Source organism: Trachurus trachurus (assembly GCF_905171665.1).
Source record: "Trachurus trachurus genome assembly, chromosome: 9".
Taxonomy (NCBI): domain Eukaryota; kingdom Metazoa; phylum Chordata; class Actinopteri; order Carangiformes; family Carangidae; genus Trachurus; species Trachurus trachurus.
In genome coordinates this window covers 24,803,052-24,822,938 of record NC_139895.1, presented here as the reverse complement: position 1 = coordinate 24,822,938, position 19,887 = coordinate 24,803,052, and the positions used below count along the sequence as shown (strand labels likewise).

General features: G+C 41.8%; 1 protein-coding gene across 4 annotated transcripts in view; it reads left to right on the top strand.

Moving 5' to 3' along the window:
• The window catches only part of rhobtb4 (Rho related BTB domain containing 4), a 539,043-nt gene extending 522,856 nt beyond the window's left edge, over positions 1 to 16,187 (top strand). For all 4 annotated transcript variants that reach the window (XM_083979521.1, XM_083979522.1, XM_083979520.1 and 1 more), the window contains 10 exons: positions 184 to 385; positions 689 to 792; positions 4,601 to 4,786; positions 5,063 to 5,882; positions 6,051 to 6,270; positions 7,289 to 7,407; positions 11,008 to 11,158; positions 11,428 to 11,516; positions 11,751 to 11,856; positions 12,716 to 16,187. In XM_083979521.1, the coding sequence (XP_083835647.1) occupies positions 194 to 385; positions 689 to 792; positions 4,601 to 4,786; positions 5,063 to 5,882; positions 6,051 to 6,270; positions 7,289 to 7,407; positions 11,008 to 11,158; positions 11,428 to 11,516; positions 11,751 to 11,856; positions 12,716 to 12,894 (2,166 nt within the window). In that variant the 5' untranslated portion in view covers positions 184 to 193 and the 3' untranslated portion in view covers positions 12,895 to 16,187. The remainder of the gene's footprint in view (positions 1 to 183; positions 386 to 688; positions 793 to 4,600; positions 4,787 to 5,062; positions 5,883 to 6,050; positions 6,271 to 7,288; positions 7,408 to 11,007; positions 11,159 to 11,427; positions 11,517 to 11,750; positions 11,857 to 12,715) is intronic.
• Positions 16,188 to 19,887: the final 3,700 nt, after the last annotated feature.

The window sequence follows — 19,887 nt, the reverse complement described above, 5'->3', positions numbered from 1 at the left end:
CTTCCCTAGCCCGCACTGGGCGAGTGTTAAAAGCTACTGTACCTGTTACCAGTTGCTTTCTTTGTCAAAATGCATTGTCATTCCTCCTGGGATACTTTATCAATGTGATTCTAATTGTCCATGAATATTGAATTAACCTATTTTCTTTCTCCCCCCCTCCATCTCCTCTCTCCTTTTCTCCAGGGCCCTCTCCATGGATATAGACACAGACTATGAGCGGCCCAATGTGGAAACCATTAAATGTGTGGTGGTAGGGGATAACGCAGTAGGCAAGACCAGGCTAATCTGTGCCCGGGCCTGCAATGCCACCCTCACACAGTATCAGTTGCTTGCCACCCACGTGCCAACCGTCTGGGCCATCGACCAGTACCGTGTATGCCAGGAGGTGGGCACACACATTCACATCTACACACAGTGTGGAAAGATTCACTTATAGACAAACTTTTGGATATAGCACTAAAGATGCATTCTGGTTATTGTGCCTTTGCAATATTGCTTAAAAAACATCTATTCCCAGGCATGTAATAGGAATGTAATTCAAAAAAGGGTTGACCATGAAATTTGACATTGTGATGTGATTTTTTTTCATTCAGCTTACTGATTGCATAATCCTTCAATTCCACTAAAAACACTAACACCAAGTTAAGACCTTTTGACTTGATCACAGTGATATGTGCTTGTGTTGCAGGTGTTAGAGAGATCTCGTGATGTAGTGGATGAGGTCAGTGTGTCCCTGAGGCTATGGGACACATTTGGGGATCATCACAAAGACAGACGATTTGCCTATGGCAGGTGAGCATGCACACACGCACGCACAGTTTGAAACCTGTACCAGCCAGAACCTAGTTATTGACCCAATAACACAGTTGCTGGCTGACCACAAGGTTAACTACCTTGTAAATGCTCCATTTTCACAGTTAGTGCAGCCAAGGGATTGCTTTATCTTGGCTGTATAATTTGTAAGGCACTGACATAATTTCTCTGGACTAAAAAGTGACTGCAGTCATTGTTGGCCCGTTCCCAAGCACGTAATTTACAATGAAAATAAAACTTCCCTGTCACACCCATGTTAACATGCCCATGTAACATTCACTTACCTCAAAAGTTGTGCAATCCAGCTGCCACGCTTTTTAGTCGAACTCTGCCCTCAAGCTGTTGCACCCTTCCTCCACCAGACATGATTGGATCATCGCTCTATCCTCTTACTCCCCGGCCCTCCATCAAAGCTGATTTATTGGCATGAAATGCAAAAGTAGGAATTGCTGAAGCAAAATCAGGAAATACCAGTTCAAGTAGCAGTGACCAAATTTGACCACATGACCGGAACACAGAAAAATTAATTACATTTCATAAATGAGTACTGCAGAGAGACATTTAATTATTAATCCACATATTTTTCTGAGTCAAGTGTTGACAAATTTCAGTTTATAATATGAAATGCAATAATATGCATCTTTCCCTTTTTCCATCTGTGTTGCCATTTTATATTTATGTTGTGTTCTTCCACTCTGTCAGTGTCTGTACAATTGCACTGTAATCTGCCTCTGGTTGTGTGTGTTTTGATGTGTGTGTGCGCATGTCTGTCCGCATGTCCTGTCTGCTTTGTCAGTTTGCAGTCAGCTGATAAAGACACAGTGCCAGCTCAGCTGTTTTCTGCCTGCCTGCCTCCCTGGCGTCTGCAGCTCCAGGCATCAGCCCTCCCCACTCCCCACTCCCCACAGAATCTTCTTCTGTACTTCACTTCACCTTCCCTCTCCCCCATCTCCCTCATTACAAAGGTCCCACCATTAGCCCACTCTGTGCCCTTGGCATGTAGCTGCTCCTTCAGCCTCCCCACACCTTCCTTCACCTTGCAGCCTTTTGTTGATATCAAAACTCAAAACATCACATTGTCAGACAATGCCCCGACCATCACATGCCTTGTTAGAAAAACACCCAGGTTGGGAAAACAGTCCTAACCTGAAAAGCCAACCTTAACCTTAACCTCATTGGCATTGTTCTCTTTTAGTGGTTAGCTCAGTTTTAGTACAGTTGTGACAGACCTAATGACATAATGATGTAATCTAGGTGCCTGTGTGAGACCCATTTATTTCTGTGTTACACTACAAAATCAGACTGCTTGCGTTTGCATGTGAGTGCCTGAGTCCATGTATCTGTCATTTCTTACATAATCAAGCAACTGATGACCTTTGTAGTCTGGATCTCCACACACACACACACAAACACACAAACACACACACAGGCATCCACATCACATCCACCACGTACACGGACACTAAATAATCAGTCACTGCTGGAGCAGTTTATTACACATTAGTGCTGGTAGTAAATTATTAGTGATGGCACAGTGAACTTGTTTGTCTAATCCTTTAACTCACAAAAGCCTTCTCATTCAGATATAACTGTATTGCATATACAGTACATATACATGTACACTACATACACACGTACCCCTAATTCAAAGTTCCTAACAAACCACATAATGTTTTCAGAATCGTGATCTACTGAAAAGGCTTTTCACATCACACACTTTCTCCACGTGGACAAGTAAATAAGTAAACATTGAAATTTGTCTCCTGTATTTTAATGTATGTTGGGCATCAAGAGCAATAAGACAAAACAAATGCCAATTATCATGAGGTCAAACACTTTGCGCAGCTCTCCTCAATTTGTCTGTAATGATTAGATCATTTAGTCTATATTTGGTGTTACTTACCTATGTGGGGCAATGTTCCAATACAATCAAAACAGTGTATGCCTAAACACAATATATAGGTCATATGTAATGACCTGTTTACTTTAAGGTACATTCCTTCAGTTTCTACAGTGTTGATGGCGAGTACAATGCTGTGCTCACATAAATGCTGTGTTCATATAAAGGTACGCTGGCCCAAACTATGGCAGTAAGGCTTAAGTTAAACCACGAGAGCAAAGGCACGTACACATAACATGACCTCAAACAGACTAAGCCACAGTAATGATCCTTTGACAAAGTGCTAATGGGAATTCCTGTGTGTGTGTGTGTGTGTTAGCTGTGATGTAATGGCATAGGAGCTTTTCAGAGATTACATTAGTGAGAGTAAAGACAGACTATGGAGCACTTTAAACACTTTAAACTGTTGAACTTCTTTCTGAAACAAGTGGAATTACCTCTCTTTGGTCTCCTGTTGGTCTATTTGGTTAATTTGTGAAAAGTAAAGTAAATTGTTACTGTTGAATACAGTTAAAACAGCAGAGAGGATGTTTTTTTCCAGTGCATCTTTGGTCTGCTCATTACAGTAAATAGGCTGTCTCCTGTCGTACAGGTACCTTGCCCAAAGAGAAATGAGGGCAGGGTTTAAGTGGACGTTAGTGCTGCTCTTAAGTTCAACATAGACTTGAGCATCTCACATCCTCTGATAGACACTAAATGGCTGACTAATTTAAAAAACAGGAAAACAGATTTCATTATCTACAGGCTGTCAGCGTAGTTAATGCACCAAAGTTACATAAGTGATGCTAATGTAATATACTAGGCCTGGTCTTACTGGGTCAAAAGCCCTGCGTTGCAATGTTTTAAGAAGAAGGAATTTAAGATTTTTGCCCTGTCATCAGTTTGCTGATACTAAATAATCTGTTTAACTGACACAGCGCTTGGTCAAACATTACCTAGAAACACACATGCACCAACGTGCCACTGAAATATCAGCACCAGAGAACAAGTAAGTGCTGCTGTTTGCTTGCTCCAACACATCGGTTGAGGAAATGAATTTGTGCACACGCGTCTGTCTGTGTGTGCGTGTGTGTGTATCCTGATCTATTCTTAGCTTCCTCTTTGTGGTCCATGTAGCCTTGGAGGGCTTAGGGAGATTTATGTAAGAGAGAGAGAGAGAGGGGGGGGGGGGGGAGAGAGAGAGAGAGAGAGAGGGAGAGAGAGAGAGAGAGAGAGAGAGAGAGAGAGAGAGAGAGAGAGAGTCGGCTGCACAGATCACCAGCCCAGAGGCCCAGACTCATCCACATATAAACGGACTGACCCGCCCACACACAAACAAACACACACACACACACACACACACACACACACACACACACACACACACACACACACACACACACACACACACACACACACACACACACACACACACACACACACACACACACACACACACACACACACACACACACACACACACACACACACACACACACACACACACACACACACACACAAACACACACACAAACACACACACACACACTCATGTGCATCTTGTGACCCACCTCATACTGTAGCTTTCTCAATGGCACTGCCCATGTTCCCACAATGCCTTGCAGCAGCTGAACAAGCTTCTTCCTTATAAATATCACACATGTTTTAACATAATGTGACAAGATGTTCAGTGACTCAGGACTGCCCCCCTTTTTTTTCTCCTTTGTCTCTTCTCTGTCCCCTTCACTCTGTCAAAGACCACATGTCTTCTCTCTGCTGACATCTCTGGCTCATGACACAGGAAATAAGCTCCCCTCTGTGTCTTTTTCCCATCTTATCTGTGATCTCTGTCATGTTTTAAGTACATGAAATGAAGAGTTTTTTTATCTCTCCCTCCCTCCCCTGTAGGTCTGACGTAGTGGTACTTTGCTTCTCTCTGGCTAATCCCAATTCCTTGCGCCACGTCCGCACCATGTGGTTCCCGGAGATCAAGCACTTCTGTCCCCGGACGCCCATCATCCTAGTTGGCTGCCAGCTGGATCTGCGCTATGCCGACCTGGATGCAGTAAACCGTGCACGGAGACCCCTAGCCAAGTGAGATGCCATCTTCATCAGGCATTAACAGAAAACATTTGCATAAAAACTGACCATGGTTACTTTCAGTGAGTGTTGGGGTTTGTTCAGCTAATCAGTGATGGGTAACAGCAACAGTAACTTTTTGCTGTTTAACATTTAATTGATTAACTCAACTCTTGTGTGATTATGTAAAAAAGTGCAGGTAAATGAGAGCTAAGAGGAAGAAAACTTTTAAAAACTTTGTGCTCATTTAGTTGTTTTATCTGAACACAGTTACCTCCTCTTGTTTCTCAGGCCCATCAAACCTACAGATATCCTTCCTCCTGAGAGAGGCCATGAGGTGGCAAAGGAACTTGGGATACCCTACTATGAGACCAGCATTGTAGCCCAGTTTGGAGTCAAAGATGTTTTTGACAATGCCATCCGAGCCGCTCTTATCTCACGTCGACACCTGCAGTTCTGGAAGTCCCACCTGAAAAAGGTCCAGAGGCCCCTTCTTCAGGCGCCCTTCCTGCCTCCTCGTCCACCACGCCCCATAGTGGGCATCCCAGATCCACCTCCCACAGACTTCAAGGGCCCTGATTCCCTTTTCTGCCAGCCACTGTGTGCAGATGTTCTTTTCCTCCTGCAAGGTGGCACCACTCGCGTATTTGCACACAAAGTCTATCTGGCTACTTCCTGCTCCAAATTCTACGACCTCTTCACCCTTGATCTTGGTGGAGCATGCGTGGTGCCACGGGGGGAAGAACAGGAGAACAAGGAAAACTTGGAGAGTGGGGAGGAAGATGAGCAGAGCAGGAGAGGAGCCAAGGAACAAGCTGGGCGCACTAAGAGCCTGGACATTGATAAAGATAGCGTTGATGGAGGAGTGCGTGGCCTGAAACGACCCCAGCTGCTCCAGCAGGGCTCTTTGAGGACTTCCCAGAGTGATAATGCACTCCCATCTCGAGCCCAGTACTCACTGGGAGCACTAGGGACTGGCCGTGCACTTTTAGGATGGGGGAGAGGGTTCCTGAGTGTGTGTCTGGAGCACGTGGATGATCCAGTGACTGGACGACCACGACTCATGACTGTGGTAGCCATGGATGCACTTATACAGGAAGAACCATTCAAGGTGATGGGCATGAAAGCAACAAGAATGTAAAAAAATGATATGTATCACAATAGTGGAAAATAAATAATATTCACATGTTCATGTGAATTTTAGACATGTATGATTACTGCAGGCTACAAACGTGGCACCTTTTACGTTTTTTGACTTCTCATCTGACTCTGATTTCAGGCGGTGCTCCAGTACCTGTACACAGGCAGTCTGGACGAGAGTCGAGGGGATCTGATGCAGGTGGCCACCATAGCTGAGCTGCTTGAAGTGTTTGACCTGCGGATGATGGTGGCCAATGTCCTGAACAGAGAAAGCTTCATGAACCAGGAGATCACCAAGGCCTTCCACGTCCGCAGGGCCAACCGCATCAAGGAATGTCTCAACAAAGGGACCTTTGCTGGTAAACCACCGTGCAGACCGTTCAATACTTCAGCAGGCCTACTCTAAATAGCATTCATGGCATTGTAGATGTTTTCCATATAAGCATCAGTAGCTGTTAGTGTGCATCTGTGTGTGTGGGTGTGTGAATGTGAGAGTGGGAGTGGTTGAAGATTTTTATGTGAAAGTGAAAGGAAGACTAAAAAGATATTGCTAATTTCCAGCATTCTCTTTCAGTCTGTGGAAATGTACACTTGGTGTACATTTAATGTTGCACACTTACCATTGAATATGTGCTATAAAATATGCATTTTGAATGTTGTGTTTTATCTGTTTCCTGAAGTCCTTTTGCTGTCATCAAGTGACTTGATGACTGACTGTTTGAGTCTGCTTGGTTGTCTTGTGTTCATTCTGGTGTGCTTCCTGTCTTTTGTGTTTGTGTGTTGTTGTCTGTCCCCTGAGCTGTTTTGTATGCATGTTATCACAGCATTTGCAGCCAATGCCAGACATGTGCTGTTTCTCAACAAGGCCTGTCTCTCATTCACTTCTGTCTATGCTTTCTCTGTTGTCTTCATGATTATAACAAAGGGAATCTTGCTTTGAAAAAAAGAGATTACCGGTATATTGATTAATGAAACTTTTTGAACAATTGTCTGATCTTCTTTGTACCATTCTCCATCCATAGGATGAATTGAAAAAATATTCCCTTCTTACAGAGTAAATGTGTTTCTTATCACATTTTACAACTAAATTTCAGTCCAGACTCCACACAGGATTTACTCCATGACACACTACCCTACACCTGCTCTTCCCTTACTCTGTGTCAAAAGCCGTTCTGTCCTTCTGTCAATTTATCTCTCTGTCTGTCTACCTGTGTCTATGTCTCTGTGTGTTTCTGTCTGGCCTTCTGGCCGCCTGTCTGCCTGTGTGTGTGTGTGTGCGTGTGTCTGGACGTCTGCCTTGTCTGTCTTTCCCCCTCTGTAGCTTGGGCTTCTGTGGCACTCCACGAGATGAATGCTCTTTTCCCACCCCGGTTTTAGATGTGGTGTTCCGGCTGGACGATGGCTGCCTCCCTGCCCACAAGCCCCTGCTCATCTCCAGCTGCGACTGGATGGCCGCCATGTTTCGTGGCTCTTTCATGGAAAGCTACATTGAGGAGGTGAGCTCAGACACACTGGGAAGAGCTTTAAGATAAAATGACATTCAAGGGTGTAGTTTCAGTGCCTTGAATCCTGGGAAATGTACAAAAGCAACTCAGGTCACCTAATCAACCACCTGTACTAATGATGTCAACAACAGCATGAACATCTAATAAAAAATGAATAAATTAGGTAAAGGTAAATATGTTTTTTGGATAAGGTTTATGACCTTGGAGATGTTTAGCCTCGAAGGCAGAGTGTAACCTACATGTCTGTCTGTGTTCTCACAATGTGTATGTGAAGATTTCCAGCTCAAAATACTTGAGGCCTGTCATTGGTTTGACCCACAAACCATTGTTTCACCTGTGACGTTGGTTGTTGGTTAAAGCTCACACACACGCATACGTACACACACACATATGCACACATTTGCTTCTGTTACGGTTCAAGCAAAATGTGAACCTCTCAACTTGACTTCCTGTTGTTTGAGACTGTGTGGTTTGTTGTGTCAACCACTGTTTTCTGCACTATGATACACTGAGTTGTCTATAAGTCATTTCACACGAGAAGGTTGCTTCTCTTTCCTGTGCATATGAGCCACAGGTCACATTATCACATAAAACTTCAAACAGTCCAGTTTGTGTGGACAAAATGATTAAACTGCTGTCTGACACACTCAACTTAGAATCATCGCAACATTTGTGTGAGATTGATGTTGATGTGTAGAATGAGGATGTTGCACTAACCCAGCTCAGAGCCTCAAGTGAGCCCAGTAGTGCATCTCTCTCTAGGTCAGCCTTCCTCAAGTGGCGGGCTCTGGTTACTTCAGGTGTATGTGCTCACCTGAGGCTCAGCCTCTGGTCATCCGGTTCTACTCCGGGGATAGGTCCTGTGCGTTGGACCTGACCTAGCCACAGAGGAAGTTCACATTGCTGGGCTGTCTTTACATCGATGATCCCCGGACTCTGTTGCGGAACTAGATCCTCTTGGATATGGTTACTTTCAAGGTCAGCAGGGTTAGGTTACATATATTCAGGTCCTGGACTGGAAAGACTGGGGGTGAGACAGAAATTAAGAGAAAAAAAAACAAGGAATTAAAATACCATGTGTATTCGAACCTCAAAGTTGTGAGCTAATTAGAGGAAAACAAATGCAGAACTGTGAAAGAAAATTATGTATGTTTTGTGTTGATAGCCTGGATATTATTCCAGAACACACCCTGTGAGTGGGTGTGAAAAAGCCAATGCAGCTATTGTGGCTGAGGGTGAAAACAGGACATCAGCATCACTGAGGGGGCACAGTGTTTGCTGCTGGTGGGCTGCCGGTGTCTATGGTTACTACACACTCCATGATAGTGACTATTGTGGAATTGTTTATGGCATGAAGCTGGCACAGCACAGAAAGCAGGTGCCCTGGAGACAAAGACTCAAAAGACTGACTGCACAACGAAGCTGTCAGCATTTACATACATCTATGAGCAGGAGTGTCTTTGTGTTTGCATATGAATGTGGCTGCATTTTGAAGCAGCTGAAAAGCTTTGCAGTGCTAATTAGTGAATTAGATTTTATAAGTCAGCAAGCTGGAGTTATTCCCGCCTCGGACAGGCAAACGTTTTGTCTTGTAAATGTTATTGAGGTTCGAAATTGCCATCCCATTTATATTTATCTTGCTGACTTAAAGGTACACATATTAATGGAGTGTTTAGTTTAAAAAGGTACAACTGGGCAGAAATGCATGCTGAAACACTTGACACTTGTCTGCCAATAGGAGCAGAGCGTTTATGACTGGACACAATAACACACTGCGCAACCTTGACAGCAGATTGTCTGCCTCTATTCAGTTGTTCACAAAGAGTTGAAAAAAGAGAGAAAAAATTAAAAGATGTTGAGGTTAGATACTGCAACGACAGAAAAAAAGACAAGATCTGGTGAATTAAGGTGATTAAATAAATGTAATTATTCATCAACTCATACTATTACAATATAAAAACTGTTCTTTATAAATCCATCTATATAAATCCATTAGGTTAAATTTTAAAGAACCTGCAACTCTGTAACAGTGAGTAGCACGTGATCAGCCAGTGTGAGAATATAAATGTGACTGATCTATTTTCATGCTGAAGTCGCACTTCCTTCCTTCCTCCTTATTTTAAGGCTCACACATTTCAGTGTTCGAGCTGTTGTTAGATAACACGGGTATTCTAATAGTGTGCAGAGTAGCTTGAAGCTATGTTACAGGCAGATTTGCTATAATCATTATTATTTGCAGCATAATTCGTTATGAACAGCATTATAGATGTTTTGCACAAAAAAATGGACCCGTGATGATAGATAAAATGGTCAACAGAAACCTCTTGAGCTTTGCTGTGTGTGTAGGCAGCTTTACAAACTGACCACTAATGGTGTCATGGTACACCATTGGATTATGTTGTAGGTGTGTGTCTGTGGTTTTGTGTTCACATTGTGAGTGTTACGTGTTTGGAAGCCTGGCTTGTCAATTGTGAAAGCCTGCTCAGGAGACAGCAGAGTTAACAGGGACTGTTAAAGCAGCCTAAACTTCAAATGTTTCCAAATAAGATAAATTTGCACTAAACTTACTATCATCATAACTCATAGTCATAACTGACCACTTGGGCGGCGGGCTGGGGGGAACAAAAGAACACCTGTCAATACAGCTGATGGGTCTTATCCATAAATGTCCTGTCACTGTGAATGTGACCACTCATTAATGCTTCCTGACCCCAGCTGGGGCTCTAGGGACCACCCTGGTCTTGGTGTTGTGATTTTTTTTAGTCATAACGAGAGGTCACACCAAGCTGACATTCTCCTAATTGGTTATGGGAGTGGAGGTTGAAGAGCACCTCAGTGGGTATGCTCCGAGAGCTCCTGGAGGGGTCAGGTCATCACTCTCATCATCATTTACCTTTCTTCTGTCCTTCCTGTGCTTAGACTGCATTAACTGCCAATGAATTGCCATTGGTCTGACATACAGTAATTAGGCCCACCAAAAGGTCTTGCTCATTTGTGTGCATCTACAGATGTATTTTTATCCTTTAGCTTGGCAATACATTTTAACCATCACTGTAGTTGAATACACCTGTAGCTATGCTCTCTGAAAAATATCTTATTACAGGAGTAGAATGTCAATAATAGATGGATTGTCTATCTCTTTAGAGAACATTGATATAGCCTGTACAGGTGCCGCGGGTGCGGTGAATCTGCATGTAGTGTTGTTGCACGTTAAGGCTAAGCTTGCATTGCTGTCTGCTCAGCGTAACAGGGTTGCCTATTTGTGCTGTGGGATCTTTAGCGTTAGCCTTATTGTGCACATCACCAGCCCCCAGACAGTGCTTTCATCTGAGCCTGGATCAAAGGGAATGTTTGCTCTGCCCTTTACCTCCAAATACCCATAGGACTTTTTTCTTTCTGTCTTCATGGGACCTTGCTCGCTGCTAGCCATTATGCTTAATTTAGCATGTGTGAATTCACAAACATGTTATTTTGTAACTCAACACAAAAATGCAAGTGCAGAAGATACACACATGCAATGCCTATTGACTTTCTGCTGTCAGTCCTTCATTTCAAGTTTTCATTTTTCCTCTTTATCTGGTCATTTTCTAGGTATCCATCCCCAACACCAGTGCAGCCTGTATGCGTGGGGTGCTAGAGTTCCTGTACTCTGGTCTGCTGACACCCTGTCCTGGTCTGGAGCCAATAGAACTGATTGTTCTGGCAAACAGGCTCTGTTTACCGCGCCTTGTTGCTCTCACAGGTAACAACACTCTTTGGAGTATTAGAATTACCTATGTACCCGAGTGTTTTGTACTAACTGCATGTGGCACAATATGATTGTGATAATGTTGCATTGTGCACAGGCTATCTTTTAACAGTGACTCAGCAGAAGACTGTTGGTGTTTTGAGATATATTTATGCGACAGGCTGAGCATATGACTGGAGAATAAAAATACAGGCTCATGTCAGTGGTGAGATGTGAACAATAAGTATTGACTTGAGTATGTATTTTTTCTTTTGCATCTTCAGAGCAGCACGCTGTGGATGATCTTCTCCAGTTGGCAGTGAAAGGAGTTGACATTGATGGGCAGGTGTTGGCTTACCTTGAGCTTGCACAGGTCTGTTCCTCTGATGTGATTCTTTGAAATTAATAACAAATTGTAATTCAAAGAAAAAAAAACATTCTTAATCGTATTTTCTCACTTTATTTAAAATAAATCATGCTAACTTGCATTGCAGTTTGCCACACATAAATTGGAATTCATTATAAATATTAATATGTTCTTTTTGTTATCTACATTTTTTTTTACCCTTACTGACTCCTCATTTCTCCTCTGTCTCTTTTTATGCAGTTCCACAATGGCAAGCAACTATCAGCTTGGTGTCTCCATCACATCTGCACTAATTATAACAGCATCTGCCGCAAGTTTCCCAAAGACATGAAGGCCATGTCTCCAGGTACAAACACCTCACCTGTCTTTACTGTGATGTGTACGTCTCTCTAACCTCTCTTATACTAAGCTTCCCCCTCAGAAGAGATATCATGAATTTGGCTTTTTTTTCCCAACATGATTTTGAATAAAAACCTTTTACTTTTTCTGGGTTAATCCACTAAGGAATCATAGCATGGTATTCATTGCAAGCACACATAAACCCACGATTGGCTGTGTTTGTAACAAATAAACAAACAAAAACACTTTAAAGGCAACATCATCTTCACGTTTTATATATAGAATAGAAATACAATAGAAAGCCTTTATTCTCATTATACATCAGTACAACAAAATGATGTTGCTACTCCACTGGGTACTTAATATACAATCAATAAATAGTAAAATAAATAAAACAATAAATAAAACCAACAACATCTATACAGAGAGTGCAAGAAATGGAAAGTGCAACAGTGTAATGTTCATGAATGAGAGGGTGACTGGGGGGTTGTCATCTCTGTTTGTTTAAATGTGTTATGGCATTTGGGAAGAAACTGTTTGTAAATCTGGTGGTTCTGGATTTGGTGAACAGATGTAGATGTGAATACAGAACATTTTATAAATGATAGGTTGTGATTTGACAACAATCCACCTCGTGGGTTTTATGAGTAAAAGCCCTCGTTCAATTACTCTCACACTTTTGTGGCAATATTGCTTTTTTCTTTGTGTCACTATTTTAAATGGTCTTAAAGTTCCCTCACCGTTCAAAAACTTTACTCTTTCTTTATTCATTCTCTTTAGAGAAATGTTGTTCTTTCATCCACTATTTTATTGTCTCAGTGTTTTCCTGTTCCTTTTACTGAACATTATCTTTTGTCTCTCTGCAGAAAACCAGAGGCACTTTGAGAAGCAGCGCTGGCCTCCCGTGTGGTTCCTGAAGGAGGAGGACCGCTATCTGCGCTCTCAGAAGGAGCGCGAGCGCGAGGAGGAGATCTTGCGCAAGCAACACACCAAACGGGGCTGGTGTTTCTGGAGACACCCATCCTCTTCTCCCCATGTCTCCTAAAGTGTGTCCTCCACTGACTTTTTTATCCTAACCTGGGTCACTACACCCAGGAAATCCAACCCCCACCCAAAACATATAGAGGAGATCAGATCTGAGCCCTCTATCAGTGGAAAAATGACTCTCAGTGCTACTATGCCTGGATGTCAGTGTGTTTGGGGGGATGTATGTGCCTCTTTATAATTGTGGGTGACTTAATGAGTGCATTTTGGTATGCTTGTGTGGCAAGTGTGGACTTAACTGAAGGGTGAATGCATGGATGTGGGGAGTGTATGTGTGAGGTTTGAGTGATGCTTCTGAGTTGAGTGCTTCCCAGATGCCCTGATCTTTTAAGGGCCTGTGGCGTTGCAGTGCAGCCCCTTGTCCCCTCCACAAGAGCTCTGTGCCTCCACCACACTCACAGTGTCACAGCCTTTGAGTGATTGGACTGGGAGCAAGGGCTCTCTATCTCTCTCAGTCTCCATCCCTCACATTGACCTTAATGACTATTACACATTGACCACTGCTGCTCCTCTCCAGGAGCTTACCTCTGCCTTTACTTTTACACTGTTAGCTTGTGCACACAGACCCCGTGCCCAAAGTCCACCCTTCTAAAACCAGCACTGGACTCCCAGGAACTGACACTTACAATGTAATCATTATTTTGATATAATTTGTCCTTTTTTATATACTCTTTTACGCCTTCTTGGAAGCTACTATCAGGGGAAATGGTGCACACTACTCCCAGGAAGTGTTAAGAAATGTGATGATTGCCATTGCAACCACAGAGGTGAGACTGTTAATCTAGATCCCAGAGATGGGTGTGAGGGTAAACCATAAGCAAGTCAGGACGCTACCGCCAGGAGGCTTGATCATAGCTATTAATCTCCAGTCTAGTCCTGATGTGGTCCTTGGTGTTCATCGTCCACCCCTGCTCCTAGCACCCCCTCCTGCTGCACAGCACACCTGCAAAAAAAGCAAAACGCAAGCGAGTTGGATTCACCAAACTGCGCTACTGCACTGCACTTCAGAGACATTTAAAGTGACCACTCTATAGCAACAATGGGTGGGGGGCTAGCCTTACTTGATACCTCTGCTATGGAGGAATGATGGATTCAGTATTGAACAAACACGCTTCTAACATCCATGACCACTAGGTTGTGTTTGAGCATCTCTGCCAGCCTGCCTTTACACCCCTACAACACTGGGGGCAGCACTGCTCAGGGCCCCGGCACTAATCCTCACACTAACAGGAGTTTTAATGCCTGTGCGTTATTGAGTCTAGTTTCAGTTATTAAGATCATAGGTATAACTTCAATACTTGCAAAGTGTTAGTTAGAAGACAGCTCAAGCACATGGATGGTGTCTTAAAGTGCATTTAAGAACTATACCTGACTACTGATTCTCACCTGATTCTCAAAACCAAAGCTGTGATTCTTTTGATGTCTTTCTTCCCTACCCTTTTTATTTCTGCTTCCCTGCTTCCTTTATCAGCAAGAGCGGGATGGACTAGAGGGGAGTAAAGGTGGCTTGGGGTTGGCGGAGGCAATATAATACAGTCCCTCCTGATTGAGGTGTTTTTCAGTCTGTGGTGTCGAGAGAAGAGTGTCACTGCCTTCCATTCCTCTTGCTGGAATTGAAAATGGTGCTTAACAACACACAGTACGACAGTGTCCAAAAGAACACACAGACACACATACATTTTATGTTCACAGTTTAAGTGTATATGTCTAGTGCTTCAGTGTTTACCTGTGATGAACAAGCAGAAATGTGATGGAGTTTCTTCTTCTTTAGCAGAGGTCATAATAGGTCACTGGTTTTAAAATGTGTAGATTCAGTTTTTACTTACAGTGGTTACAACATTGTTCTGTCTTTTGTTGCTTTTCTGTTAAACAAAAAAAAGGTGATCTGTTTTGCTTCCATAATGCTAACCAGGAAAATAACATTACTTCAGATTGAATTTGCAATTGTGAGTGTCATCTCAAATGATGAATTTGTTTGGTATTCAACAGCATATAAGAGAGATTAATCAGATTTTCTTGCTAAAGGTGCTAATATCTTTGGACTTTAGTGCTGAGTGTGAAAACAAGACATTGTGTTGATGAGTTTCTTTTAGCACCTTGTTCTATTTGTGGGTTTGTGCCCCTCAGCTTTACCCAGGTAATAATAGATGATAGATAGATCGTGAGACATGTGGTGTGTTCTGCTGTTCTCCATGAGGGGTGTGTTAAAGTCATTGTCAGCTACTGAAATAGAAGTCAGATACGATCTCATGAGACCCAAGTGAGAATTGAGCTGATTCCACTCTGAGACTTGTTCACTTTTGCTCCACATTTATTCATGTCAGTCAGCATGACGTGCAATCTACATAGGTTGGAATTTTTCCATGGATATATGAACTCATCCCAGTGCAGGGCTATGGAAATTTAGAGGTAAAATCTGAAGAGAAGAAAATGGGGGACAGATTTGATGGACTTAGTTTCTCCTGGAATGGGTGGTAATTATAACTGTCCTATTAATGAGTGATTAAGCCTCTTCTCTTGGTCCATGTGCCTTATAGTAAGAAAAAACTAAAAACTTGTTTGGGATGTTACCGATCATAGTTTAAACCTGCAGACAGGTTCTGCAGTTGCTGACATGATGGACATGGTAGACAATGGCCATAATATTATAGCTAAAATGGCTTATGGTCTTGCTTAATGCATTCTCACCCTTTATCGTTCTTGAGTGCAATTTTAAGCCAACTCAAACCATGCCTGTGGAGAATCCTTTAGCCCTATATGTTTCATGCAGAAAAATGGGCTTGAATCAGTCTTTTTATAGTGTAGTATAGCAGTTTGGTCGAGTTGAATGGCATTTTTGTAGAAGGGTAAAACATTTGAACAGAGAAGGACTCGTATCATGGTTGGGATTCTTCATTGACCAGGTGATTGGGAGTTAGTAATGAAAATTGATAGGGTTGATTCCTGCAGTATAAAACCACTGATTTTGAGAAAGCATAGCTTTTTAAAGAGCACTGGCTGGCCCATGCACTGGGAGGGAGCAGCCACTTTTGGAATGTTGTTAATTTGCATGGTGGCCTAACTTTGTCATTATAATGACACTTGTTGGAATGCACTTTCTTCTTCTTCTTCTTCTTCTTTTTTTTTTTTTTACTGTATCTTTCTGTGCTAGGCATGAATTGTTCCTTATATATGATTATTTCTAAACCTGATGATTGTAGCATAACTCTTCCACTTAAGTCTTTCAAAATTTCTAAAAAACATGAGTTGTCTTGTGTCTTGCGTAAGGTTTAGTTGGCACTGAACCTCACAGTAGCTTTCTTCTCGCTATGCGGCTTTATGCACAAGTCAGTTTTAATGAATCAGCTCAGCTCAGCTGAAGGTAGCATCACTAAATATACAACTTCAAATAATCTGCCGGCATATCTGCAGATATTTGCTTGAAAAATGAATGCAGAGGATCTGTCACTGCTGTGCAGTGTATTGGTGTCCCAATTATGTTGTATTGGTCCAGCTTATTTTATAATTGTTAAGATATTGGGTACAGGGCATACAACTGAAAAGCATAAATATCGAAAATTCAAATTAAATCAAGTATTATAAAAGAAACATTTAAGAATGATTTTAAGTCAAGTATAATGTTCTGACAGCCTGCATGTAATGACAGAGGAAATGGGTACAGCATGATGCATGTTTCTGGTATTAGGCATAGGCTACTGTATACGAAGAGGTTCTTAAGCTTGGGATTACTACCTTAACTGGGGTCACTTATGCTTGTAGACAGCTTGGGAGACACGGAAATACAAATTTTAAAGGCCTGTTATTTTCCCCCAGTTATCAATATTTGTTCCCCATTTACCTATGAGCTGGACACATCTTATGATGTAGGATATGAGACTGTGCTATTCATTGGGTTGTCTTGTCTGTTTTACTCGAACATTCTCCTTAGTTACCCTGTGGAGCTTTTCTCTCTTCTTAGCAGGCCTGTCCTTCCTATTTTAACGTGAGGCCTAAGAACACCTTGTTTTTAGTCTTTGGTGTCTTTTTGCTGTGCCTTCATTGAAATCTCCATAAAGGCTGATGGAACTTCTTCTGCAGCCACCTGGGCTCAAACAAAAGTCGATTAAGTCCTACACATGTGAGCACAGTAATAATAGCAGGCAGCTTTCTTAAATATACAGTATCTTAGAGCTTGTGTAGGTTGGATTATGTTTCTTTATTATTTTTGGAGGTGTAAAGCAGTTAGTGGCTATTGGGGTCATATAGATAACTTCCAGTAATAACATAGGATATGGAGCTTTACATGTTCAGTATGTACTTTCTCTTGTTGTAAAGCTACACAACAGATGACTTCAATAAAGAAATGACCAAGAGACCCAGCAAACCAGCAATTTAAAATAATGTTTTCGCACTCTTTCTGGTGCCTGCACTTCCTATTATGTAGCTTAATACTATTTTTTTGATAAGTAACTTATGTTAAGTCGTTCTATTTACCAGTTTTCTTGATCAAAATTAAAATATGTTACCACTTTCTCATGATGTTATTTTCTCTAAGCCAAATTTATTAGTGTACCCTTAATTGCTTCTACTATTTAGCTGCAATAGTAATATGCGGCAATCATAACATCAGAGTATTTCTAGTCGGGGAACAGCAACTGTGAACCACTGGTTGGATTAAAGTCAGATATTAGCTGTGACAAAATACATATATTATGCTTTAATGGAGATAGTTATTTTCCAAAGTACGTCACAATATTGTAAATTTGATACGACTCCCAAGTAACCTCTCACCTTATAACTGCTCACCACACTGCATCTATATACTAAGCTGGTGTATACATGAGATTTTATGCACAGATGGCCCCATGACAGGAAGAGTGTTGATATAGACAGACATGGCGTGATTAACTCCTGGTCTACACTATTATTTTGAAGTGGATCATATAGTATTGTTATGCACTTTTGTTTCCATGGTTTGTCCATTGGCTCTTAAGAGTTTCATTAACATTTACTACTCATGTTATTGTGTTGATTAGAATAAAATTCAAAAGAAAGAGCACACCACACTCACAAACTATTAAGGGCTTTCAAGGAAAAAAAACAATCAGAATGTTCTGCTGCTCTGCTGTTGCAAAAAAAAAAAAAAGGTTTTGAAACTAAACATTTTTAATATTTTTGAACCACTGTGATTTGTATAAAAATTTTAAAAGCAAAAGTAGAGAAATGTTTTTTTCTTTTTTTGCCATTTCAGTATTTTGATGTTTGACATGGATTTTATTAAAACTGTTAATCTTTTGATCTTGTCTAATATTTGTTTTTGCGTGTTTTTCTGTGTACTTCATAGACTCTTGTATGCCCTTGTTCCACTCATGTTACTCAGCATCCATGTAGTTTCTGTCATATACTGTAGAGTGTGTCTAGAGAGAGACTTTAGAGTGTATTAAAACAACAGTGACCATTATTTTTAGAAAAGAGTCAACATTTTCAACAAAAATACCAGTTGCCAATAGAAAGTGTCAGTAGAGATAAGAACACAAAACTGGCACTGCAAGATGGATGTGGTTAATTGGAGAAAGCCAACAAGCCTGGACAGAAGAGACTTGTCTTTACCATCCAGTTGGTGGTGCAATTTTATTTAATTTTATTCAGATGATAACGTCTATGGCAGGGGTTCCCAACCTTTTCCAACTGAGGGCCCACTTGAAAATCTAAAAAATGTTTGCAGCCCACCTTCATCCCTATAAACAATACATAGACCAAATGATTTGTTCTCAGAGCACTTTAAAAAAAATTTATTTTTAAATTTAATGATAAAGATTCAGGACTGAACTGAAAGTAGGGGGCATGTAGGAAGCTCCACAGTCACTAACACAGCATGCTGATGCTGCCAGTTGGAGGAGCACCCTGACTAAATCTTGAATAACAGAGAATGGCTTCAGTTTGGGGGATGACATGACTTCACTTTCATGTTCACTGAGAGTGAGACAGTTGTCTGTAAAAATGATGCTTATAAAAGTTTATTATAACATTGATATATTTCGACTTAAGTCTTTCTCAGCCCTCTCTCATATTGCATTCAGGACCCTTACAAGCTGTTAATTTGATACAGCTGTGCCACCTAGTGGAGAAAAATAGCAGCGTAACCTTAATATGTGAGATAAAGAAGAGTATTTGGATGGAATATTATAAAGCAGTTCCATCAAGACAGAATTGTATGCCACATTTGCCTTTCTGTTTAAATTAAAGCTTTTGTGGCACCACTTCAGACAAACAATCTGTGTTTGCCCTCATATATACTCCACATCTATTTCTATGCTTCCTTGAAACTTTGGATTTAATTTCTCACAAAGTGGCGTCATGAACATCATCAGGATCACCATGCTGTGAGCTGAGACTTTTAATAGAGTAAGTCTGCAAAGGGATCACAGGAAGCCACAGAACCATGGGGGGAGAAGGCCGAGTGTTGCCATGGTGATGTCTAGTGATGTGGCTGATGATGGGTAACTAGACGATGGAAGGTGGTGGTTGCGGGTAGTGGTGTATTTTGGACCATATGCCTTATTGACGTGTGTGTGTTACAATCAGCAGTCAAGCCGCCTGCTAACAAACTCTTAACAGCCAATGACGTACTGCAGTTTTCCTTTCATTTTCTAGTAAAGGGACGGATTTACTAGTGTGTGTTTGTAGCAGTGACCTCAGCGTCATCCATGGTCACGAGCACTGGTTTGAACACTGATTACAGACCTTCATACTGCGTCAGCTGTTTGATCCGTGGGCTGTGTTCAAATTTCCCACCGACCTTGCCCCTGCTCTCGCACCGCAGCCTCGTAGACTTGAGTCCCTGACACGCGCTGACATCACCACATCTGGCTCTCGTTTTCCAGGGTTCCCTCCGAAGCAGATAAGGGGATTTCAATTTGAGAGCAGAAGACTAAACAGTGTCTTACAGCTGGGAATATCACAATGTGAATGGGTTGGGGCTCTTCACGGACCATGCAGATACTGTTTATGAATC